This window comes from Lithobates pipiens, unplaced genomic scaffold (genome assembly GCF_037356315.1).
Source record: "Lithobates pipiens isolate NorthernLeopardFrog02 unplaced genomic scaffold, aLitPip1_a1.2 Scaffold_8, whole genome shotgun sequence".
NCBI classification, from domain to species: Eukaryota; Metazoa; Chordata; class Amphibia; order Anura; family Ranidae; genus Lithobates; species Lithobates pipiens.
The window spans coordinates 385,035,082-385,061,538 of NW_027507903.1; the positions used below are offsets into that span (position 1 = coordinate 385,035,082).

The 26,457-nt window shown below is 46.9% G+C and overlaps 1 protein-coding gene across 1 annotated transcript in view; it reads right to left on the minus strand.

Annotated features, from left to right (window-relative positions):
- The window catches only part of HSPA9 (heat shock protein family A (Hsp70) member 9), a 299,396-nt gene that overhangs the window by 22,807 nt on the left and 250,132 nt on the right, over positions 1-26,457 (minus strand). Inside the window, exon 11 of the mRNA XM_077473881.1 lies at positions 9,544-9,638. Within this exon, the coding sequence (XP_077330007.1) occupies positions 9,544-9,638 (95 nt within the window). The remainder of the gene's footprint in view (positions 1-9,543; positions 9,639-26,457) is intronic.

Genomic DNA, 26,457 nt, shown 5'->3' on the forward strand with positions numbered 1-26,457 from the left:
TAGATATAATGTATATACTATTAGAGGCTGAATCTGGTAAATATCAGGACTCCTTTTTTATTTAAAGGACAAAAATTAAAGACCGTTTTGGCGATCAGACAGAACTGCAAAATATTACATGTTGGCCATACAAAAACATTTTTTTTTTTTTTGGAAGAAGTAGTTTTGTACTCGCCGTAAGATCCTTTTCTCTGTAGTTCACCGACTGACACGGCTTCTCTCAGACCATTGGGTTGTTGCGCCACCTTCAGGAGAGGACTATGCATAGCATGTTGACATGTAATAATAAAACTAGAACTTTTTAGTTCTGCCCAAGGGGCGGTCCCTTAGGTAACAACTCCACAGCCTGCATTGCAGCTTCAGTACATCACCCAGATAGGAGGGGTGGGTGCTATGTCAGTCGTGACTACAGAGAAAAGGATTTTACGGTGAGTACAAAAAATCATAATTTCTTACGTTCACTGACTGACACAGCTCCTCTTAGACCATTGGGACGTCCAAGCAGTGTCAAAACGAGGGGTGGGAAAACAGCATTAAAACTTCACCCACTGCATGTGGGAGCTAGTATAAAAACTTTACTCACAAAAACAGTGTGTGGGAATAACCAAAAACCTTTACACACAAAAAACAGGGTGCTCCTCAACTGGGAGTCAATACCCCCAACTGCATCAGAACTGCGGTAACAAATGCAACAGTGCATTTACTTAAAAGTACTGTTTTTACCAGAAAAAAAACAGGAAAAAGTGTAAGTGCAATTGCAATTTTAAAGCCGCCTGCAAAACTTTGCGGCCAAAACATCTGACATCTGCCCTGTAGAACTTTGTAAAGGTGTGAACAGAAGACCAGGTTGCCGCTTTACACATTTGAGTGACAGATGCTAGATGTCAGAAGGCCCAAGACGTTAGATTGCCCTCGTGGAGTGGGTCCTGACCGGAAAGGGGGGCACCTGCCCCTTCAAGGTGTAGGCCTGTACTACAATCTGTCTGATCCACCTGGAAATGGTGGCTAACAAGACCGCCAGGCCTTTTTTTCGGCTCAGCCACCGAAACAAGCAAGGAGTCTGACTTCCGAATGGGAGCCGTAGCAGACAAATACACCCTCAGAGCCTGGACCACATCCAGGGAATGGAGGGCCCCCTCTTTAGGGCGTGTCAGTTTAGGACACAGATGGTAAACACAATGTCTTCATTGATGTGGAACGCTTTCAGGGAAAGAGTCAAAGGGATCTCTCGGATATTCTCAAACGGCTGTTTTTGAAGCGCCGATAACACCAGGTGCAGATCCCATGGGGGTAACAGTGGACGCACCGGAGGAACTACATGCAAGACCCCTTGAACAAAAGTGCTCCCTAGCGAGGCCAGGGATCGCTGAATTTTTTTTATAATTATATATATATATATATATATATATATATATATATATATATATATATATATATATATATTATATATATACACACACATACACACACACACACATACACATACACACACACTTTAATGGTGCTTAACGCCAATCTCTGGTCAACTCCTTGCTGAAGAAACAGGAGGATCATGGATATAGAAAAGGAACGCGGATGCCATCCTCTCTCCTCACACATGGAGATTTAGGCATTCCAGGTACGATATATCTTCCAAGAGGAATATTTCCGCGCTCAGCATAGTTGGAATCACAGAGTCCGAAAGATCCCAGTTCAACACCTGGCTCTCAATAGCCATGCCGTTAAAAACCAGCGATGGAGAATCGGACCTCGAGGCAGGAGGTCTTTTCGTAACGGCAGTTGCCAGGGGGCATCTGCCACCAGGGACGCTGGGGCCATCAGTATTACTGGAATCCCCACGGCCTCCACTCTGCGAAGCAGACGTGGCAACATTTTCAGTGGTGGAAAGGCATAGATCAGCTGGTACTGATCCAACGCAGCCACGAGCTCTTGTCCTGGACACAAATCTGGGTCCCTGCCGATTGAGACGGGAGGCCAGAAGATCCAAGTCTGGTGTGCCCCTTCGCAGGCACAGTAGCCTGTACACCTCCGGATGCAAAACGCCCATTCTACTGGGGCCAGCATCTGGCGACTTAGATAGTCCTGCGGCCAGTTCTCCACTCCCGGGATGTAAATGGCCGACAGGGCCGATACATGTCACTCTGCCCACTGAAGGATGTGAGCAACCTCCCGTGCAGCGGCCAAGTTTCTTGTTACTCCTTGGTGATTGACTTATGCTACCACTGTGGCGTTGTCTAACTGGATCCTGATTGGACGAGAGGCATAGCCTGATCGCTCTCAGCTCGAGCAGATTGATCGGCAACTTGGATTCGTCAACCAACCAGAGGCCCTGGGTTGACTGAACTCCCATTACTCCACTCCAGCCGGTTAGGCTGGCATCCGTTGTGATCACGGTCCATTTCAGAGGTAGGAATGACTTCCTGGAATGAAGTGCAGTGGACCTCAGCCACCGGAGTAGGGAATCCCTGACTAACTGGCTCATCTGAATCCGCCGATCCAGGGACAATGGAGATTTGTCCCATTTTGTCAAAATCTCCTTCTGCAGGACACTGGTGTGAAACTGGATGTATGGTACTGCATCGAAGGAGGCCACCACGAGTCCCAGAACTCGCATGCAGAAGCGTAGCGACGACCCCCTGCGGTTCAACAGTCTTATCGTGGCTCTGAGTGTGCAGTTTGTCTGAAGGGAGAAACACTCTTGCTTCCATGGAGTTGAGCAGTAAGCCTAGGTACTCCAAACGCTGAGACGGCACAATCACCAACTTTTTTAGATTCAACAGCCACCCAAATTCCTGCAGGGTCTGCATGGTGATTGCCACATATCCTCCTCTAACTCTGGGGCGGAAGATGCTCTCAGGAAGAGATAGTCTAGGTAACCCACAATCGCGATCCCACGTTGCCGCAGCAACGCCAAAACAGGACTTGGAGGGCCGATGCCAAACCAAAGGGGAGAGCCACAAACTGGTAGTGGGCTTCCCCAACTGCAAATCGCAGAAACCTCTGATGCCGAAGGCATATGGGTATTGTGCAGGTACGAATTCTGGATGTCCAAAGATGCCAGGGAGTCCCCTTGATGGGGTGCAGCAGCTACTGATTTCATTCTGAACCTCTGAACTTTTACTGTAATTGAGGGCTTTCAGGTCCAAGTATGGACGTACCCCTTCCTTTTTGGGGACTGCAAACAGGTTTAAGTAGAACCCCTGGAAACGTTCCGATTTCGGAACAGGTGCCATCACCCCGCGACTCAGCAGGTCCCTTACCGCCCCCAATAGTGCCTCCCGGCGAGCCGGGAGTAAGGGTATGCTGGAGGGGAAGAATCTGTTTTGTGGCCAAGAGAGGAACCCTATCTTGTAGCCTGAGGAAATCAGATCGCAGACCCATTGGACAGACAGCCGAAAGGTCTACCGGGCAAACCTTCATGTGGTAGCACTTTTGCTCACAGGATTGTTAGGCTTGCGGTTCCAGGGACGCTTTGGTGCTTCAGAGGTCTTCCCTATCTGGCTGGGGACACTTGGCCGAAGCCCCGGGCGGACGAAAAAGCAGTTTGTGAGTGGAAAATTAGGTCACTTGCCTACGGCGTGGCTCCTTAGCCTTCCTGGCTTATGGGAGTAGTGTACTCTTACCACCTGTGGCATTTTTAATAATGTCATACAATGAGGCTTTAAAGAGCCGGTCGCCAAGAAAGGGTAGATCCCACAGGGCTTTCTTAGATGCCTAAACAGCAGACCAACATTTTAGCCAGATCAGGCGCCTCAGCACCACTGCTGACACTGAAGCCCTGGACAACAGAGGGAGAATGTCCAGGGCCGCGTCACAAATGTACTTAAGACCTTGCACAAATTGGTCTGCTAGTTCCACGCAGACAGGAGAAGCCTATTGCTCTCCCAATTCGCGGTGCAAACGTTTTGCCCACTCTGAGTGTCTGTGACACAAGTGCAGATGACAGTACTGGTCGCATAGTTGACCCCACAATCGTAAACAAGGAACAAGCCACTGACTTGGCCTTCCTGTCCATGGGATCCTTAAAGGCAGGAGTCCCCTCTACCGCGATCGTGGTTACTTTGTTCAACCTGGATACTGGGGGGTCCACGACTGGAGGAGCTGACCACTTTTTGAAAAGGGTCTCATCAAAGGGGTAACGCACAGCCATGTATTTGGGGACAGAAAGGGTCCATTGCGGTTTACCCCATTCCTTGTAAATTAACTTATCGAAATAAGTCAGATACGGGAACACCTTAGATGAACGGGCTAGCTTACGGGACCCAAAAGGGACCTGCTGGCTCCTGAATTTTCAGGGTATCACACACAGCTGTGATAAGTGCTCCAACAAGCCCTTTGTCATGCACAGGCCCGGACAGGGACTCATCCTCACTTTCCAAACGGTCCTTGTCAGCCTCACCTTAAAAACGACAGAACAGAGTTCACCAGCCTCAGCAGGGCCCGAGTCTGAGTCAGAGCTCTCCCTGGAGGATGGGGGCAGGGGCCATTTTTTACCACCTTTGCGCCCATGCACAGCCTCCATCTTGGCAACAAACAAATTGAGGACCGCCGACAAAGCGTCCAGAGGCACTGCAGGTGAACCAGTTGCAATTGCCTGGATTTCGGGGGAAGAAACACCAGTTTCTGAAGACATGTTGACCCTGCCCTGTCTGCCACCTGTTGGGGACTTAGGACGGTGATGTTCCCACCTTCCTAACTGCTGCTGGCTCAGGGGCTCTTTCCCGTAGGACTCACCACCCTGACTGGTTCTGCGCCATAAGTTCGGTAAGCCTAGCCCTTCAAGTGCTAGTGGTCTATACAAAAGCAATTTACTCAATGTTTCTTGGTCTGACAGATAAATACATTCACCTCCTTTTGCATCCTGCCTATAGTCTGACGGGAGACATTAGGGTAAAGGCCTAAAGTAGAACAGCTTTTGGGAGGATAGACATCTTGATAGCCTGTATTCTACCTAGGGACGAGATATGGTATGGGGACCATAAACTTAACAGTTGCTTGATGCAAGAGAACACCTGGGGGGTAAGTGAAAAAGTATAGTTTGCGGAGAGAAGGGGCCAGTTTGACCCCAGGTAAGGCAATGATTCCCCGCATAGTGCAGGGCCAAACACAGATTGAATTCCAGAAAGCATGACCTGTGGGATGATCTGAAGTGCAGCACATTTTGAAAAGGTTAACCGCTAGACCCGACAAACAATGAAAGGTCTGCAAGTATCAAACTTGGCAGGGAAACCACCGGGTCTGATAAAAACAGGACATCGGCATACTCAGTCTTAATTCCTGATTTTTTTCAAATGGCCCCTTTAGGATTCTGGCAAATCTAGCTGGCCAGGGGGTAAGGAAATTGAATATCAACAATCCCAAATCTCCCCAACTATCCATGATTATGAAGGGAATAAGGTATACAGGATTCTCCAACTCTTACATGTACAAACCCACCAGGAATGGGTATTATTGGACAAATCCGACTACCAGCAGGAAATGGATCACCTGTTATCAGATAGACACACATCTCAAATTGAAAGATCCCATGTCCTTATATATAAAAAAGCCTCGGAACGGAACATAGCAGGACATGGTGCACATTGTGGGGCATACAGCAGAACACGGGGCATAGAGGAGGGCACAGTGGAGAACATGGGGCACAAGCCACATCACAGGGCTCACAGCAGGACATAGGGCACATCAAGGGGCACACGGCACATTATGGCACACACAGCAGGACATGGGGCACATAATGGGGCTTATAGCAGGGCATGGGGCACATGGCAGAGCACACAGGCACATGGCAGGGCATGGGGCACACCTTAGCACATCACAGGCACACGGCAGGACATGGGGCACATGGCAGGGCATGGGCACATTACAGGCATGTTACAGACACATGGCAGGGCATGGGGCACATCACAGGGACATGGCAGGGCATAAGGCACGCCGGTACGCTGTTGTAGTAATCCTAATGCAGAGTAATGTGGGAAGTGGCTGTAAGGAGTCTTCTCCCATATCGCGCTGTTCCCCACCGGCCCCTCCTCTCTTCTCATCTCAGGTCAGGTGATGTCGCAAGCTACTGGGGTGGACAGGAGGAAAGGAGGGGCCGGCGGGGAGCAGCGCAATATGAGAGAAGACTTATTACAGACACTTCCAGAGTTGCTCTGCATTTGACCTGATCTACCATTCAGCTGTCTGATTCACGGGTAGATTGCCGCTGAACCCCTGGGGACTTCTTGCGGAACCCTAGGGTTCTGCGGAATCCCGGTTCAGGTACACTGCCTTATGCCATTATGCTGGAAAAGGCATTGTTCATCGCCAAACTGTTCTTGAATGGTTAGAAGTTGTTCTCAGAGGATTTTTTGTACCATTTATTCAAGGCTGTGTTCTTAGTCAAGGAAGCGGGTTGACTCACAATTTTACCTGAGAAGCAACCTACCCCACACATTAATGGTTTCAAGATGCTTTACTGTTGGCATGCCAGGTCTGAAAGTAGCACTCACATTTTGTTCTCTGGGCAACCAGGTTTTTTTCTCCGGATGCCCCAATAAGAAAGGGTATTTAGAGAAAATACCTTTTCTCCAGTCAGCAGGCCATGAGCCCAATCTCAGTACCTTTTGCAGAATATCAGTCTGTCCCTGATGTTTTTCCTGCAGTGAAATAGTGGCCTCTTTGCTGTCCTTCTTGACACCAGGTCAAGCTGCTAAAAATGTTTTGTTCTGTTCAGTTTCTTGAACTGTTAAAGTTCATGTAAATGTGCTCTGCATGGTGGCATCCTTACGCAAAGAGTTGGTTTTATTTTTAAGTTACCTTTTTGTCAAAAAAGCAATATTCTAGATGAAACGTGGTTTTACTTAAAGTAGATGTAAACCTGATTTTTTGCTAAATGTAGGCTTGTAACTTGTACAGTATAGGATATCATCTGTGCCCAGTCTTGCCATGAAGAGTTAATCCAGCTCTGAGCAATCCTCTTATATTTCAGTGAGATAAAAAAGACAGAAAAATATCAGTTCTCCCCCCCTGCTGTGAGTGGCAGGTGATATACATATTTCATGCATGAGCCTTAGAGAGGCATTATGTGTAATTCTCATGCCCTCCTTTTCTACTCCAGCTCCCCCAGGATTGGCTGCTCTACACCTCAGCATGATTGGGGAGTGTAGAGATGGATGGGGAGTCTGACATTGAGACTCTACCCACCGAGCTCCAGACAACAGACCCACCCTGGGTCTCAACAGAAATTTGACAGGTAAGGATACATGCAGGAGGCATGTATATCCTTATAGATAACCACTATGGCAGTAGTTTAGAAAGGTTGAGAGTGGGTTTACATCCACTTTAAATAAAGACATTATACGACGACTAAATATGTGTCCATAGTGCATTTTCAAACCGTAATACCAATCCAGCAGTATTTAATGAGTTTGGAAAATTGTAGAGAAATGCATTACAATTTAAGTACACCCATTAGATTTTTGTCGTCAAAAATGTACTGGAGATTTTAGTATACTAAATATGACAAACAATTGTAGAAGACTAAAATAGGACTAAAACGAAATCAAAATTTGCTGCCAAAATGAACACTGGCACTAAGTTCACTAAGGCCAAAGACCTAGCAGACATTCTAATGGATTCCACAGAGGTATTCGCCATATACCCAACTGTCTTCTGTAAAACTGGTAACGTATCAAGCAGATCTTCTCGTGAAGTTACAGCCTAAATATGCTCTCAATTGTTCTAGCCAGTGCTCTAGGTTCCTGGCTACCACAATTGAAGCCACAGCTGGTTTGAGGTTGGCTAAAGTTGAGTCCAATGCCTTTTTTTTTTTGGAGTCCGCTCTCATCTATGGCATGTCTTAGGGCGCCTATAGCCTCAAAAGCTAGATCTGCATTTCAAGAGACCTGGGAAAAAAGCCTTTTGTTCCACACTTGAGAATCACCCTCATCAATAGGGAATTTTTTTTTTTTTAAGCGATCTAGAGAAAAAGGGGTCCCTCTCTGGGTCTCAATTAACTATTAACAGCCTAGGACAGGACCTTGTGTACTGGAAACACAGTGCTGGACTTCATCCAAGCCCCAATACATTTTATCATGGAGATAACTGGGCTTTATCCTCCTGAATGTTTAGGGTAGTATGGAGGGTTTTCAACAGGTCGGCCACCTCTTCTAAAGACAGCCTATAAGAACTCTGCATCTGACTCTCTGAATCACTAACCTCTCTTCCGTCCTTTAGAGTACTGAATAGTACATTTCGCTGACTGCTAGGTTGTACCCCAGGACATTTATCCAAGTAAGAATGTAAAACACTAAACAGGTATCTGACAACTCCTTATGAAAAAAAGAGGTGAGACGCTCACTACACTGAGTTGAAGAAGCAGATGATGAAGTCTGTTTGACCAAGTCTGCTATAAAAGCTTGGTCCAAGAATCCCTAATCCCTTACAGGAGGGACATTTCTTTTTTGGAGGGGGGGGGGGGGGGGGGAAGTGTCCCTGGTCTTTGCTGTAGCTTTTGCCTGAAAGAAACCAAGCAAAACAGACAAAACAGCATGATCTATGCAAAAAAAACTTCAACATTGTACAAGTAACCCAATAAACCATCCCGTCAACCCCCCCCCAGAGAAGGAACTTAGGGATTGTGATGTAGGCTCCCCTCTATCCTAGGGGAGTAAGGAGAGGGAACAAACAGCCCATACAAAAAATGAGGAGCCTCTGCCCTTGCTTACCTGGGCCTGGCTGGTGCTCATGGCTCCTGCTTTCCACCATCACTGGCTCCATCTCTGCACAGGGCTCAGCTGACATCCAGATGTGTTATTTGAAAATTCCAACTGCTTTCGCCGCTGCGAGGAGGGGAAATTACACCAAAGGGGCCTCTGTCCTGCATTCCAGCAGCCGTCACGATGTTGCCCCATCACCCAGAATGTGCAGACACTCGGGGAGCCGAGACGCTGGCCCTGCCGCCACCTGCTCGAGTCACAAGACAGGCCTCTCAGCTGGATTCTACCCTCGCTGGGCTTAGGAAGTTGGAAAGGATTCTGGAAAACCCCCCACCTGTCAGGGGGTGTGCTGGGATGGCCCAAACAAACCACGAAAATACAAGGTATGCCCCGTTTCCCACCTGGAGAAAGCATAGCACACCCACGGTTCCTTGTAGCACTACCACCATGGAGGAGGAAACACCAAAACTGAGGCCATGTTGGAAGTGGGCTGCCTTTTAAAAGATGGTGACAGCAGTGTTTCCTGGGAAAGTGGGTGGAGCTGCACTCTCTCCAGGTGCTGCCCTGAAACAGGATTTGGGGGAAAAAAAAATTGATAAAAATGTTGTTAGGGTACAGTGTAGTATGACTAATTGTCAAAGTGAGAGAGCACTGAAAAATGAAAATTGATCTGGGCAGGAAGGGGGGTAAAAGTGCCCTGTATTGAAGTGGTTAAACATGATCTCTACTTTTCTATAAAACTTTTATCCAAGTATAGCTCGACAGCAACACTCATCTTTTGGGGGGTAAAAAATTATTACAATAGTCAGTGGATAAATGGCAAAGATTAATGAACTTCAGCACTTACTTTTCTTCTTCTGTCGTCCTCTGCATACCTTTCTGCATTTTTCACCATATTTTCAATATCATCCTTGCTTAGGCCACCAGAAGACTGAATAACAACTGGAAAAACAAAGCATGTCAAGAACTTAAGACAAGAGGGCTGAAACAATCGACATGATTATAATCGATTATAAAAATGGCTGTCAACTATCTTCATAAATCGATTTGTTGGCCTGCATACAGAATGCATTTTCTAATATTTCAGAAAATACAGTACAGCAAACATACAGCTCAGTACACACAGTGCAAGCACACATACATCTCAGTACACATCCAAACATGTCAAGTGCCTGAGAACATGTAAATGTGTAAGGAGCAATTACCCAAGGGACATGAAGTCTTGGTCAAGAGAAGGAAGGAAGTGATTCAAAGTGATTCTGAAGGAAGACCATCTTTCTAAAAGGGGCACTCTATTATACTTTGCAGTTTGCTATAGGGGCCACTTAAGGCTGGAGGAGCCAGAGGCACCAGTGGGAAACCCCAGAAGAGGAGAATCGGGGCTGCTCTGTGCAAAACCATGACAAGTGTGTTAAAGAAAATCCCAAAGTTTACAACCACTTTAAGGGCAGGGAAGATCAGCATCTAAGCCCAGGGCAGCTGGTGGCTGATGGATTACAGGTAAATTAAGGCTTTACAATTAAATTTAAAAAGTAAAAGTTTACCAGAATTTTGCATTGTATTAAAAATGATTATAGCAATGGAAAAAAAAATAAAAAATAAAAGGCTCCTTTAGTACTACTTTAGCCCCCGAAAGGTTTTTACCCCCTTAATGACCAGAGCACTTTTTTGCAATTTGGCACTGCGTCCTTTTTTCCCCACAAATACATTTTTGGTGGCATTTGAGCACCACAGATTTTTTTTTTTTAGCAATCTACATGAAAAAACAAAAAAACTTATTTTTTCTACTCTGTTAAAAAAAAAAAAAATCCAAACTAATCTAAACTCCATTTTTGTCATACATTTAGGCCAAAATGCATTCAGCCACGTCTTGAGTAAAAAAAAATTCAATAAGTGTATATTTATTGGTTTGCGCAAAAGTTGTAACATGTACAAACTACTGTACATTTACTGGAATTTATGCAGCTTTTATTTAACTGCCCATCCCATTTCTTGAGGTGCTAAAATGGCAGGGCAGTACAAAACACCTCCCAAATGACCCCTTCTTGGAACAAAGATACCCCAAGAAATTTGCTGAGGCATGTTAAGCCCAGTGAATATTTCATTTTTGTCACAAGATAAAGATGGATATAGATAGATTTTTTTTTTATTACACACATACATATACACACTTGTGCTCATAAGTTTACAGACTTTATGATTTCTTGGCCATTTTTCTGAGAATTTGAACAAAAACTTTACTTTCACTCATGATTGGTGTTTGGCTGAAGCCATTATCAATCAACTGTGTTTACTCTTTATAGTCACAATGGCAACAGAAACTACCCAAATGACCCAGATTAAAAGTTTACATACCATATATTGCCCTCGTTAACATCAATAACAGCTTGAAGTCTTGTGTTATTTGTGGATGAGGCTCTATCTTCTCAGATGGTAAAGCTGTCCCATGCCTCTTGGCAAAAAGCCTCCAGTTCCTGTAAATTCTTGGGCTGTCTTGCATGAACGGCATGTTTAAGATCTCCCCAAAGTGGCTGCATGATAGTGAGGTCAGAAGACTGAGATGGCCACCCCAGAATCTTCACTTTATTCTGCTGTAGCCAATGACATTGGAATGTCCAAGTATGTCCCATGCCCAGCTTCCTGGCTGATGAATGCAAACGTTCCTCCAGTATTTAACATACTGCATTCACCTAGCCATCAATTTTGACCAAATTTCCTGTGCCTTTGTAGCTTACACATACAAAACATCAGCGAACCACCTCCGTGTTTACAGTAGGAATGGTGTATCTTTCAGCATTAGCTTTGTTAACTCCTCTTCAAATGTAGCGTTTGTGGCCAAAAAGCAAAATCTTTGTCTCATCACTCCAAATGACTGTGCCAGAAGGGTTGAGGCTTGTCTCTGTGCTGTTTGGTGTATTGTAAGTGGGATACTTTGTGGCATTTGCGCAGTAATGGCTTTCTTCTGGTGACTCGACCATGCAGCTCATCTTAATTCAAGTGCCTCTTGAAACAGCCACTCAACATGTTTTCAGAGTCCTGTATTTCACCTGAAGTTATTTGTATTTTGCATCCCAAACAATTTTCCCTCACAGTTGTGGCTGAAATCAACAGAACCCCTCTCCACTTCTTGATTAGAGTTTGGACTGCTGATTGGCATTCTCAATTCCATGGACAACTTTTTATATACATTTCATGTTTATACAGTTCAACTACCTTTTCCTGCAAATCCTTTGACAATACATTTGCTTTCCCCATGACTCAGAATCCAGAAAGGTCAGTGCAGCACTGGATGGAAGATGTAAGGGTCTGTCAGGAGAAACTCACTGTCCTTTTATACACACCAATTTCAAGCGTGTAATCACAGGTGAGGATTGTTACCTTTAATAGCCATTCAAACCCCTTTGTGTCAACTTGTGTGCATGTTAACTAGCAAAATCACCAGGGTATGTAAACTTTTGAGCAGGGTCATTTGGGTAGTTTCTGTTGCCATTATGATTTAAAAAGAGCAAACACAGTTCATTGATAACTGTAGAATGCTAAAAGATGTGGGAGTGTCTGGGCAGTTGCTGATGCTGACCCCTAAACATCCACATCTATAAGGCTTTGGGTTTGAATGGACTATCTCGGTAATTGGTAGTGAACAACAAGTGAAAGAAAATAAAAAAATATGATATTTAATGAAGACAGGAAATGTATAAATACAAATATTTAAAATCGTATACACCACAATTAAACAATGCTACTGTCTGGTTCCCCCCCCATTTTCTGTTGAGGGGTATACAAAATTCCTCAACCAGTTTCGTGGGGAACCGCTTCTTCAGGAGGATAATCCACACGGATGGAAGCAGCAGACCAAAGGACCCATCAAATTCCCCCCCGCGGTGGATTGTACCTAACAGACTCAAGCTACTTTAGCTGGCCAACAAATTTGCATGGGCTGTGTGTAACAAAGGATGGTATGGATAAACCAGGGTATGGTACGGGTAGCTAAAAAACGGTAATAGTGCAAGGTCACTCAATAGCCAGAAGAGCAAAAGCGACACTGGATAGCACTGAGATCCGTATCGCCAGATTGATGAATGGTAGGCGGCATTGCGAACAGTCAACTTGCACACGCAGTTTGGCAAAAACTTAAAACTGTTGTCTAATCACTGAACGAAGATATGTAGACTACACAGATCACGGTTACAGCTCACTTGCCCTTTCTGTAACTGCATTCCCAGCGTGCTTGAAAATAACCATGAGTGAAAGATGTTTTTGTGTTATTCATATTTTCCGAAAAATGGCCAAGAAACCAAAATTCTGCCAGGGCATGTAAACTTATGAACCCAACTGAAAAAACAAAAAACAGGATTTTTAAAACCGCTTACCTGTAAAATCCTTTTCTTTTTTTTTTTTTGTTTTTAAATTAGTTTTTATTAAAGAGAAGGAGCACATACATGTCATCGCAGACATAAAATCAGAGGAGCAATACAACCAGTAGGCAACAATCACCCAACAAACTACTTAGACTCCAATATGGGTAGCTCAAAAAATGTACATGACTCCCTTCTATTTGTAACCAGAAGAGGAGAAAGAAGAAAGGAAAGTCCAACTAGAAGGAAGAAAGCAGGAGGGGGGGGGAGGGGGGGGCCCAACCGCCAGACTGAAATTTCAGAGGCTAAAGCATGATATACATAGCTCATCGAAATACATCAAAAACAAGGACCATACATGGCTACAGTATATTATATTACACAGGACTGGATACCATAGCTGCATACGGGGGTGTGTACTTAAAGGCGACCCAGCAGGCCCAAATCTTTTTTGCAAGGTCTGACTTGCCTCTCAGGGAGAGTGTCATATCTTCCATGTAGTATATTTGATCGACCTTGAGCAGCCAGCAACGGAGCGTGGGAATCTTCCTCTGTTTCCAATATCTCGGGATAAGAGTCTTTGCCGCATTGAGAAGATGGGGCGTAATAGAGCGTTTATATGAGCCTGCCGGCTTTTCCGAACAGTGGAATAGCACATGCCATGGATCATTCGGAACCTCCTGACCCTGAATCTGCTGGATCCAATGCAGAACTGCGAGCCAAAACGGGCGTATACGTGGGCAATACCACCAGATGTGGGCGTGGGAGGCTCGCTCACCGCACTCTCTCCAGCAGAGCGGTGAGGTCTGGGGGAAAAACCGGTGTAGCGTTACAGGCGTATAGTGCCATCTGGTCAGAAGCTTGTAGGACATCTCAGCTGTTTTGGCCGACCCCGAAGTGGCGTGTGCCCTGTGAAGAATAGTAGACACTTGGGCAGGAGTGAGTGTCTCATCCAAATTGCCCAAACCCAATTGCGGATAAAAGTAGGTGTCCTGTGAGATTCTAGGGATAGTAACAGGTGGTAAAAATAGGAGACAGGTCTCTCCACAGGTAGGTCACCTGAGAAAGCAGACTCCAGTGGTGTAAGCTCGGATATGGAACGTAGCGGTTTAGGAAGAGATCGAACAAATGCCGACAGTTGGTAGTATTTCCACTGATCCATAGGTGAAATAGGCGATTCCCCCAAAATGGTGGGGAGAGGAAGAACCCCGGAGGGTCCGGTAAGCTGGTAAAGGAAAGTCTTGTCCCCAAGGCTCCAAGGGGCACGTGAGTTAGGCCCCACATTACCGGGCGGAAAATAGTTGTGGCCTGACAAAGACAGTAAAGGTGAGTTATAGAGCCCGGAGCTTTTTTTGTACAAAGAGTCCCACACTGCCAAAGAAGAGGTCGTTAGAGGTGAAGAATCAGCAGACAGAGTCCTATGATGCTTTGGAAGCCACATAAGGTTAGAAAGGTCAGTCCCACCCAACAGCGTTTCCAGCTCGACCCACAATTTAGTATTCATACCATATTTCCAGTCCGAGAGCCTGGCTAGCACAATAGCCCGGAAATAGAGTCGAAAATCCGGCACCGCCAGTCCCCCCGCGCTCCGCGGGCGCATAAGCAGGGACCGTGGCAGTCGGGGTTTTCTCCTATTCCAGATATACCTGTAAACCATTGAATGTAATATAGTGAAGAACCCCACCGGCACCCCAAAGGGGATCATTTGCAGCAAGAAGAGCACCCTGGGCAGCAGGTTCATCTTCACCACCCCAATCCTACCCATCCAAGAGTGACCCACCTGGGACCACCTCTGTAGGTCTGACCTTAGCGTATTAAGAAGCGGGAGGAAATTGGCGCGGAAAAGAGCAAGTGGGTTGGGCGTCAGATAAATACCTAAATATTTTAGGCGCCGTGTCTGCCAAGTGAAGGGGAAGGATTGCTTGAGAGACGTGGCTACAAGGGGAGGGACCGTGAGATTCAGAATTTCGGATTTAGACATATTTATTTTAAAATTCGAAACCCTGCCAAAAGCTGTAAATTCGGCTACGAGGTTAGGGAGAGAAATCAGAGGCTGTTGCACATAAAATAAAATATCATCGGCATAGGCCGCATATTTGTGTTCCGTCCCACCCACTTCAACACCGTGTATGTTCGGGTTACTACGGATAATAGACAGGAAAGGTTCCAGCGATATTGCGAAAAGTATGGGCGAAAGCGGGCAACCCTGGCGCGTACCGTTATATAGCGTAAAGGGGTCACTGAGAGTACCGTTAACCCTCAACTGGGCCGTGGGATGACGGTAAAGAGCTAAAATTTGCGATCTGAGGGAAGGGCCGACCCCGAGACGGGACAACGTCGCCATAAGAAACTCCCAGTCCACCCTGTCAAAAGCCTTCTCAGCATCCGTGGAAAGCAGCAGGGTGGGCTGGGACCGACGCCGTACAAGCGACATCAGTGTGATGGTGCGTAAAGAATTGTCGCGAGCCTCTCTCCCTGGTATAAAACCGGTTTGATCCCGCGTAATCCATCGTGGGACCAGAGGCAATAATCTATTCGCAATAGCCTTGGCGTAAATTTTGGCGTCGATGTTGAGCAGCGAGATAGGGCGATAGCTTGCACAATCGGCCGGGTCCTTCCCGTCCTTCGGTATGACCGTAACATGGGCATGAATAGTCTCCGGGCGGAGAACCTCCCCGGACAAGGTCACATTAGCGTAATTAGAAAGGTGGGGGAGTAATTTATCCGCATATAAGCGATAATATGCTACTGAAAGGCCGTCCGGGCCGGGTGCTTTGCCCTTCGCCATAGCTCGGAGTGCTCGCAATAATTCCGTCGACGAAAATTCCCCTTCCAGAGCAGCCAGGGCCTCAGCGGGAAGCTGAGGGAGGGCCGCCCGGTCCAGGTATTCCCGAATGAGCTGCCGCCGAGCTTCCCCGTCTGAGTCTATACGCCGAACATGATATAGCTGCTGGTAGAAATCCTGAAATTCCTTAGCAATCCGAGGAGTTTCGTAGGCCATGGACCCCCCCGAGGTTCTAATTTTAGGTATAAACGCAGCGGCTCTCCGTCGCCTAATGGAAGCCGCTAACAACCTACTAGGTCTATCCCCCCATTCGTAGAAGCGCTGGGCTACCAGCCTCGATCTAGACTTCTGGTCCAAGTGCAGGAGGGACTTCAAAGTTTCTCGCTTCGCTGTAAGGGTGTGCAGAACGGGGATTGAGAGGCTCCGTTTATGAATCTTCTCTAGGCTCCTAATCTCCGCAACTAACTGAAGCTGCTGTGCCACCCGTTCCCTCTTTTTCCTGGCCCCCAGTTCAATAAGTTTACCCCTAATAAAGGCCTTGTGCGCTTCCCATAGCACGCCCGGGGAGATCTCGCTACACATATTAGTCTGAAAGTAGAAATCTAGTTCCTCACCCAAAACTTTCCTGTCCGCCTCCTCGGATAAAAGGGTCTCGTTCAACCGCCAGGTAGCGGCCTTGGGCGGCAAAGATTCAACCTTAAGGGTAAACGAAGTCGGAGCGTGGTCCGACAGGGGAGATGTTTCAATGGCCGATTTAACCAAGAGTGGCAGGTGTTGGTGATCGAGAAAACAGAGGTCAATTCTCGAGTAGGTATGATGCACCGGGGAGAAAAAGGTAAAGTCACGTTTGCGGGGGTGTGCGATCCTCCAGGTGTCCATCAACTGCAGCTCAAGCAGTTTTGTACGTATGCATTTCAGCTGTTTATAGGACAAAGGCGAACTCCCCCTGGAAGTGTCCAGAGAAGGTTCCAGAGCCGCATTGAAGTCACCCGCCAGGACCACACAACCCCTCGCAAAGTCTCCTAGTTTAGAGAGTGTCGAGGCGACAAAGGAAGCCTGTTGTCTATTGGGGGAGTAAAGAGTAGCTAAAGTGCATGACATGCTGCCCAGAGTGCCCCGGAGAAACAAATAACGGCCAGCCGGATCACATAACATATCATCCAACTTAAACGCGGTACCCCTCCGAAACCCGATGGCTACGCCCTTGGCCTTAGTAATATCCGAGAGACCATAGTACCAGGTAGGGTATTTGGGAGAATACAATTTGACGGAAGTGGTGTGGGTGAGATGGGTCTCCTGTAGAAAGACCACATCTCCCCGGAGACGGTTCAGTTCCCGGAACAATTGATGTCTCTTCCCAGGGGCATGAAGGCCTCTAACATTAAACAAGATAAATTTCACCGCAGCCATCGGGTCACAGAAAGGGGGCACCCACCTCCCACACCCCCCAGCAGCGAAACAACCAAGGCAGATAGGGCCCCCCACACCAGGGGGAAAGGGTTGGGCAGGGGAGGGACGGGGACAAGAAGGAAAACCAAAGGAGAGAAAGGAGAGTAGGGAGAGCGACAGGGAAAGAAACAGAATAGTAGCAACAAAGAAAGCAGCATAGTAGCAGAACTAACCGCACGCAGAAAACTGCGGTGCAGCGGTGGGTCGCGCACCCAGCCCGCGAACCCCGCACCCCCCGCAAAGCGGGGCAAGGGCACCGGGCCCCCGGGCAAGGCGGCACCCACCAAGAGGGGGGGCGGCGGAAACCAGGCCACCGAGGACAAACCACGCCATCGAGGGCCAGGGTCACGCCACGGCAGTCCGGCACCGGCGCCGCAGTTAAACTCACTACATATACATAAACATTTCCAATAAAAAACAGTTAATAAGGAGGACAACGGCAAAATGTAAATTACAGTGATCCAAACAGGGTCGGCAAACAGGGTTCAAGTCCAATCAGGAACTGAGTACGGAGCCAAGAGGCATGCGATCAGTTTCAGGGCCAGAGACCACAGGGGGTCACAGATATGTCGCACAGCCCGGCAAAAGCTCAGACAGCTGGCGGGGTAGTACCGGGGAAGGCCCCAGAGATCAAGCATTGATGGGTATCCGGGACTGCAAAAACTAGCAAAAAGGAAACAGCAAGAACTTGGGAAAACAGAAAAGAACAGCGTCCCGCTGTGGCCGATCCCGGGCAGCAAGGAAGGTAATCCAGAGGCCAATAAAGGGAAACCAAGTCAGTGGCAAATACTAGAGAATCAGCTTCCCGATTGCAGGATCCAAGGTGTCTGTGAGGACCGGAGGGAGAAAGGACACAGGGATAACCACACATTACGCCGGTCAGGGGTGCCCCTGGGAAGCCAGATCCGCAGCCAGAGGCCTCCGGCCCGCTCTGTGCCATTGGCGGTCAGGGAGCTTCGGTGGTGGCGGGAGGACATCAGTCCAACCCGGTAGCTCAGGTACTTCAAGGTTCAGGTCAGCACAGAAGCGTGGTAAGTCTTCAGGAAACCTTAGGACAGAGGTCTTGCCGTTGACCGAGGCGATTAAAGCAGCAGGGAAGCCCAAACGGTACCTGATAGAGGCAGACTGTAGAAGCTCCGTGAGGGGGCGCAAGGCTCTACGCCTATCCAAAGTCTCTTTGGCCAGGTCCGGATATAAGGTGAGGGAGGCGCCATGGAAATCAAATGGCGTGGCATCCCGGGCCTTCTTCATAATTAGCTCTTTATCCGGGTAGTGATGAAGTCTGCAGATGATATCTCGTGGAACCTCCGCGGTCATGGAGCGAGGTCGGAGGGCCCTATGGACCCGATCAATCTTCAACGGCGCGTCAGGCGCCTTGCCGAGAAGGCTGTTAAAAATGCCCCTGACTGAAGGCAAGAGGTCGTCGTCTCCGGTCGCCTCCGGAAGGCCACGGATCCGAACGTTGTTGCGTCGGTTTCTGTTTTCCTGATCCTCGATTTTATATAGAGCCGTACGGTGGGCGATCGTAAGTTGACGGGTAGTCGTCTGAAGCGATCGAATAGCAGACGCGTGTCTATCCAGTCGTTGTTCCGTCTCTTCCACACGTACCAGTACCTGTGATAAGTCCGAACGGACCGCCGACACTTCCTTCCGAATCGCTCGTTCAAGGTTCAACAGCATCGAGGCGAGGTCGGCCTTAGTTGGGAGATCACTCACCCTGGTAGCTATCTCGGCAGGGCCGGCCACTTCTCTCTCATCCTCCGATTCGGCCGAGGTATCGGGCGAGCGGGATCTGCTCTCCGGCCTAGCTGAAGAGGCGGGGGTGAGTATCGGCAGCGTGCTGTGCGGCGTGCGGCCTAGGCCGTCATGGTCCGGGACCTCCTCGGACTCCGCGGCCAAAAAACGTTTAATGTTGCCCGAAGCTGAGCCCTTCTTGGGCAGGGACTTGCCCGTTTTCCTCCCCATGCCTGGGGCAAGTAGTAGTGAGGGGGATCTAGTCAAATAAGATCAATTATCCGCGCCGATGCCGGAGCTCCCGCGAAGCACGTCTGCTCTAGTGCATCGCTAGGCCACGCCCCCCCTGTAAAATCCTTTTCTTTGATGTACATCAGGGGACACAGAGCCATAGTACTTACTATGTGGGTTATAGGGCCACTGATAGGTGATGGACACTGGCACGCACTAAGGCAAGAAGTGTACTCCCTATATATAAACCATCCTGCTACTGTGAGTCCTAAGTTTTGTAGCCAAGCAATACAAGTGTATACCAAGATGGGAGGGACCCGTGTGTCCCCTGATGTACATCAAAGAAAAGGATGTTACAGGCAAGCTGTTTTAAAACTCCCGTTTTCTTACATCAGGAGACGCAGAGCCATAGTACTTACTATGTGGGAAGTCCCATAGCAATGGCAACTGAAGGGAGGGAAACAAAAACAGGAGGCCAGAGGACTCATACTGCAGCCTGCAGTATACTGCGCCCAAAGGCAATATCCTCATGACCTTTAACCACTTGCTTACAGGGCACTTCAACCCCCCTCCTATCCAGACCAATTTTCAGCGCTGTCGCACTTCGAATGACAATTGCGCGTCATACACTGTACCCAAATGAAATTTTTATAATTTTTTTTTCCCACCAAATAGAGCTTTTTGGTGGTATTTGATCACCTGTGCAATTTATTTTTTTTTAAATTAAAAAGACTGAATTAAAAAAAAATTGTTTATTTAAAAATTTTATAACGGGTAATTTTTGTCTGTCATTGATGTACGCTGATGAGGCAGCACCAATGGGTGACATTGATAGGCAGCACTTGTGGGCATAGATAGGTGGCACTTGTGGGCATTGTTGGCTTTTTTTTCTCCTCCGTCAGCATGAGAAGAAAAAAAAATAAACAAATAGAAAGGATCACTGATCTTTTGTTTTTATCACGTGATCAGCTGTCATTGGCTGACTGCTGATCACATGGTAAGGGGCTGTGACTCGGTGATCAGGGAGTGCGCGGGGAGGCCGTAATGACAGCCTCCCAGGAATTCGAATGACGCCCACAGCGTGGATGTCAGATGGTTAATATTGATTTTATAAAATCTGATAAACGTATGAACTGAAGACCCAGTCGCAGCCTTACAGATCTGAGCCAAAGGCCTGATGATGCACCACCCAATAGGCACTAATCTCCCTGGATGAGTGTGCTCTAACATGAGAAGGAAGAATTTCTTCTTTAAGCTGAAGCTTGAACAATCACTTGACGAATCCATTTGGAAAATAGTGGATTTTGACACTTCCTGTCCACATTTTGGACCCTCTGGCAGTACAAACAAAACATGTGTTTTGCGAACCTGAGTGGTTGCCTTTAAACAGATTCTGATCACTCTTACTACATCAAGGGAATGTAGTGCCTTCTCTTCCCTAGATTGAGGCTCTGGGGAGAAAAAAGGAAGAAAAATCTCTGTTTAAATGAAAACCTGTTACTACTTTTGGTTGGAATTCAGGATGAGAACATAAAACCACCTCATCCTTATGCATGATCAAATATGGCTCTTTACAAGACAGAGCTGCTAGTTCTGATACTCTTCTAGCAGAAGAAATGACAAACAGAAAGATTATCTTTGTCAAAAAGGACCAAGGGAATTTCTCGTAAAGGTTCAAACAGCTGATTCAGCAAGGCTGATGAGACCAAATTTAAATCCCAAGGATTAGAGGCAACTTGATAGTGGGATTAATTCATGGTATTCCATGAATAAGCTATGCACCAAGATTGGGAAGCAAGAGACCATTGAAAAGAAACACTGACAAGGCCTGGATCTGGCCCTTGATGGAAGTCAAGGCCAACTTCATTTCAGATCCTATTTGCAAGAAATCAGGGATCCTGCCCATGACATACTTCCTGGGGTGCCAACCCCTGGATCCACACCAAGAAACATGCCTTCCAGACTATAGTAAATGATTCTGGAAGCCTGCTTCCTGGGATCAAAGTAGACACTACCTGAAGGAGATCACCCATGATCCTTTATGGACGAAAAATTTAACAGGTTTGACTGTTGAATCCCACTTTATTAAGCCTGGCTATAAACGGCAGAGTCCAAAGGACTCCTACTGCCATCTTTATGATCTCTGTAAATAAATATCTTCTGTGGCCCACCAGAATCACCTCCTTAATCCTGCAGAGAAGGTGCAGAAGTAGCAGAACTGGAGGAAACACAGATCAGTAAAAAAACTGATCCCATGGGAGGACTAACGCGTCTGTTCCACCTGCTAGCAGATCTCTTGTTCCCGACACAAGGTTGTAGACTTTGATGTTGAACCCGGACGTGAATAGGTCCATGTCCGTAACACCCCATCTCTGACATACCACTAGGAAGATGTCGGGGCGAAGAGACCATTCTCCCGGACATAATTGTTGGCGACTCAAGTAGTCAGTCTGCCAACTCTATTCCTGGAATTAAAAGTTGCAGACAGGCAAGGAATGTTGTGCCCAAGCTAGAACATTCACCTTTTTTTTTGGGCTGTACGACTTCTCGTGCCCCCCTGGTGATTGACGTAAGCCACACCTGTGGCCTTGTGGGACTGAATCCTAACAGGATAGTCCTGTAGTCTGACTATCCCAGATTCTAGTGCCAGACGTACTGCCCGAATTTTCCAAAATGTTGATAGGCAAGGTCCTCTAATCTGGACCATCTCCCCTGGACAGAATGTTCTTCCCAGGTTGCTCCCTAGCCTAGAAGGCTGGCATCTGTTAACACCTTGCAGGATACAGGTAGCAAAGATATTCCCTTTTTCTGAACAACCACCACCAATTTAGGCTCTGACTTGCGTCGGGAGCCAAGCGTATTTGGGGAAAAAAAAAAAATAAGGCCTGAATCCTTTTATTTCAGACTGGCAGGATGGTGTTTTGAAGCAGTCCTGAGTGAAAACTGCACGCAAGATGGTCTCGAAGGAGGCCACCATTTCCCCCCAACAATCTCCTGCCCAGCTGAATGGAAGGATTTTTCTTTGTTTTGACAAGTTGAATTAGTTCTACAATGGAACGGATTCTTGTCCTGGGTAAGAATACCTTTTTCTGTACGGTAACCATAACCAGCCCCAAGTACTGTAATCTCCTTGATTTTTTTTAAGGAGGATTTTACTAGGTTGAACATCCAACCCAGAGATTCTGCAACCAGACTCTGGTTTAGACCTGAAACTCCTCTATTAAGGATAGATTGTCTAAATAGGCTAGGACCGTTATGCCTTGAGCCCTTAATCTGGCTAATGAGAGGCGCCAGTCTCTTTCAGAACACCCGTTGTGCTGTGGCTAAACCGAATGGCAGGGCCACAACTGAAATGATGATTTTATATTTCAAAGCACAGAAATTCCTGGTGAGTGGGAAAATGTGGCACATGGAGATATTCATCGTTGATATTGAATAAAACCAAAAACTCCCCTCCTTGCAGTATGGGCACAACCGATCGGCTTGTGCGAAAGAATCGGATGTTTAAGTGCCTATTCAGATCTTTGAGATCTAGAATGGGTCTTGCCTTTCCATTTGATTCTGGAACCGTGAAAGATTTGAATCAAACCCTGTGCCCTGTTCCACTATGGGAACCTGTGATATCACCAACTGGGATAATAATAGATGATCCAGAAAGACTACTTTCCCTCTGGATCCTTGGGAACATTTTCCCTTAGAAAAAACAAGGAGACTGAAACTCTCAGAACTCTAGTCCTAACCTAGAGAAAAACTGCAGAAGCCACCCATCTGTCTTGACATTGTTCCTGCCAGATCTTGAGAATTGCAGGAGCCTCCGCCCCCCACCCGAGCAAGTGCACCCCTTCATGAGGCGGCTTTAGGATCCTGCTTTGTGGGCTTTCAGCCCCAAGATCTCTTCTGACCCTGGTGCTGCCCTTGGGGACTTCCCCTTGAACCTTATGGTTGAGGCCGTTGAGACAGCCTAGAGGCTGTTGCCCCTGGACTTGCCCTTTTTGAACATCTTTACTAGTAAAAAAAAAAAAAAGCTTCTCCCCTTAGAGATCCTTTGGCTGTACTTATCCAGATCGTCTCTAAATAGCAGTTCACCATGAAAGGGAAAACTTGCTAAGAGCTTTTTACATGGTGCTTCGGCTGACCAATTTTTCAGCCACAGTACTCTGCGAGAATGCACTAGTCCAAGCATAAGCCATGAGGCTTAAATTAGAGAGTTTTTCATAGCATCTACTGTGAAACATAGTGCGTCTGATACACCAGCCCATTGCTGGGCCTGCTGATCAGGCAGAATTTTAAATATCTCCACAAACTGTTCCTTAATGGACTGGGATACACCAATTGCAGCAAGAACCGGCTGCACTACTGAACTTGCTAAAGACAAAAAGTTGGAACTTCTTTCTAAAAACAGACCCTTGCATCTGCTGGATCCTTTAACATCAGTGCATTATCAACAGGACATGTGAGATTCTTGCTCACTGAGGCAATTGCAGCATCAATTGCTAGAACCCCCCCCCCTTTTCATTTATAGAAATCCTCTTCCATAGGATAAAGTGTGGAGAATTTCTTGGGAGGATAATATTGTTTATCTGGATGTTCCCATTCAGAATACATAAGCTTTTTTAGCCATGCATGAATGGGAAAAAACATCCCCAGATGGGGGAGGGTCTAATGAACCCAATTAGAGGTGGGTTCCTCAAGAGCCTGTGCTGCACGCAGTAAAAAGATCGAGTAAGTACGTACACATGCAACCTGTCTTGTGATGCACCTCAATAATAGGGTCCTGAGCACTAAATGGGAATCTGCTGTTTAGCCCCACTATGGAGAGACATCATAGAATCAATCTTCTTCCCAAATTACAAATGGTAGAATAAAATAACCTCTTGTATGATATATACAGGCACTGAAGTGTTTACGCAACAGTAGTTTCCCCTGACGGCTCAATTTGACCAGTCGCATCCCTCTCAGAGGAGAGGACATTCTTTTGGAAATGGATTTAGTTTACAGTGAAAACCATCGACCCCTTTAGAATCCTTAGAGGAGTTCCTGGTCCCATTATCACTCATAGCCTGAAGCATAATGCAGAGGCAATTAATCCTAGCCTGGTAAAGTATGTGTCAAATTGGGGGGGGGGCCTGGCCGGAAGCGGAGGAGGACGGACGCACTCCTGTGGAGCTCCTCTGAGGCCTTTTAGAATCTGCTGCCATCCACTGCAGGTGATCTCCACAGCGGCCTCCAATCGCCCATCTGTGATCCTGGGCATACAGAGAGCAGCGTGACGCCGGTACTTTGTGTCCCGGACAGCCTCAAACACTATCTCCCGGCCTGCAGTCAGCAACAACATCAGGCGCAGCCATCTTGTGGCCTACTAGGCCTGGACACTCACCGCTAACCTGTGGAGCTCTGCAAGCCCACAGCCGTCCCTGTCGACACTCCAGGCGGCGCCCCAAGCAGGAGATACATACCGTAGACCACCCAAGAGCCGACGGCGACGATCGGATGCCTTAAAAACAGTCGAAAATCAGGTGAGCGGCGGCGGCCATATTACTACACCCTAGGCCTGGGAAGGGCTCCCCCCTCTCTTATACTCCTGCTTAATCCACCTAAACCCAACCAAATCACCTAACTGCCTGAGAAAGTGCTTTGGATATCCACCTGCAGTGACTTATACTTTTACCGCCCCTGAAACATACAAGGCCCTCTCTGTATAATATACACCTGGTGGCCATCTTGCTACACCTAACATCAGTGAAGCTGCTCTATCTTATACAGGCCTATCTTAAAGTTTACTGAACTGTCATCTATACACATCTCAGGATTATTGCACAAACCCTGGAAGCCTGTTATTCCAGTGACACGCTCAATCATATCAATATCAAGCGTTTACAGGGTCTCCACTCCTGACCCATGGCTCAGACCTGGGCTTCCTGGTGGCGGCTAGTCACCCAGGTTTCTACTTGTTGGCTGTTAACTCCCGACCCCTTATTTTGCTCCTAGTTTTTCTTTTTACCATTACTTTTTTTTCTCCACAAGATCTCAGGATTTTTTTTCCCCCCAATTTGTACTGGCTAATTTTTATACGACTCATCAAACAGTCGTGCAGATACCATTGCTACATGTACCTCTGATATTTAACATGTATTTCTCTTTCAGGGCTCTCCGACATTTCTCCCTTATTATATACTTTATGATGCATGTAATGCTTTTTCTCCTAATTGAATTATGGTGCTGAAATTTTTAACTTATAATGTCAAAGGTTTAAACTCCATTCAAAAAAGATGGCCATCTTTAAATGAGTTTGAAGCTTCCAAAGCAGATGTGATTTTGGTCCAAGAGACCCATTTCCGTACTGGGGGTTCCCTCAATTTCGCTAGCAGACACTTCCCGACATCCTTTATGGCCTCCGATTAAACGGAAAAGCAGGCGTAGCTATCTTGATTAACCGAGACTGCCCTCTACGAGTTAAATCCTCCCACTTAGATCCCCAAGGTAGATTTATCATCCTAAACTGTTCCTATCTCACTCAATCCCTCACAAATGTCAATGTCTATGCTCCCAACTCGGGTCATGTTAGCTTCCTATCCTCTGTATTCGACTCTGTAGACCAATTTTTCCAACCCTTTATGGGATGGGGGGACGTTAACATGACCATGTCCACAGATAGAGGCAGACACACCTTATTCCTATCAGCATCCCCTCCCAGAGCTAATCACTTTATCCAAGTCATTCCGTAAGTTAATTAGGTCCAAACATCTGTTGGATATCTGGAGGGTTAAACATCCTACTCAAACAATATACATTTTCACATCCTCACAAACTTTATTCTAGGCTAGATCACTTCTTTATATCTACACCCCTCTTGACAGATGGTTTCCTCCGAAATTAACCCCATAAAATGGTAAGATCACACCTTCGTTCAATTAGATATCCACCTCTCAACTGCCTCAACTGGAGACTAAACAAAACATTCCTTCGCTCCCCTGAAATTAGAGATCTTCTGTCTAATGGCCTAACGGAATACTTCCAATTTAACAAAGGCTCAGTCATGGGGTCCTCCACTCTGTGGGAGGACCATAAAGCTGTTTTCCGGGGACAATGCATAGCCTTAGGTACCCATCTTAAAAGGAACGCTGCTTCCCAATACTCAGCTTTTATGACTAAACTACAATCAGCAGAGAGAATATTGTTGGCCTCCCCCACAGTGGACAGACTCCGG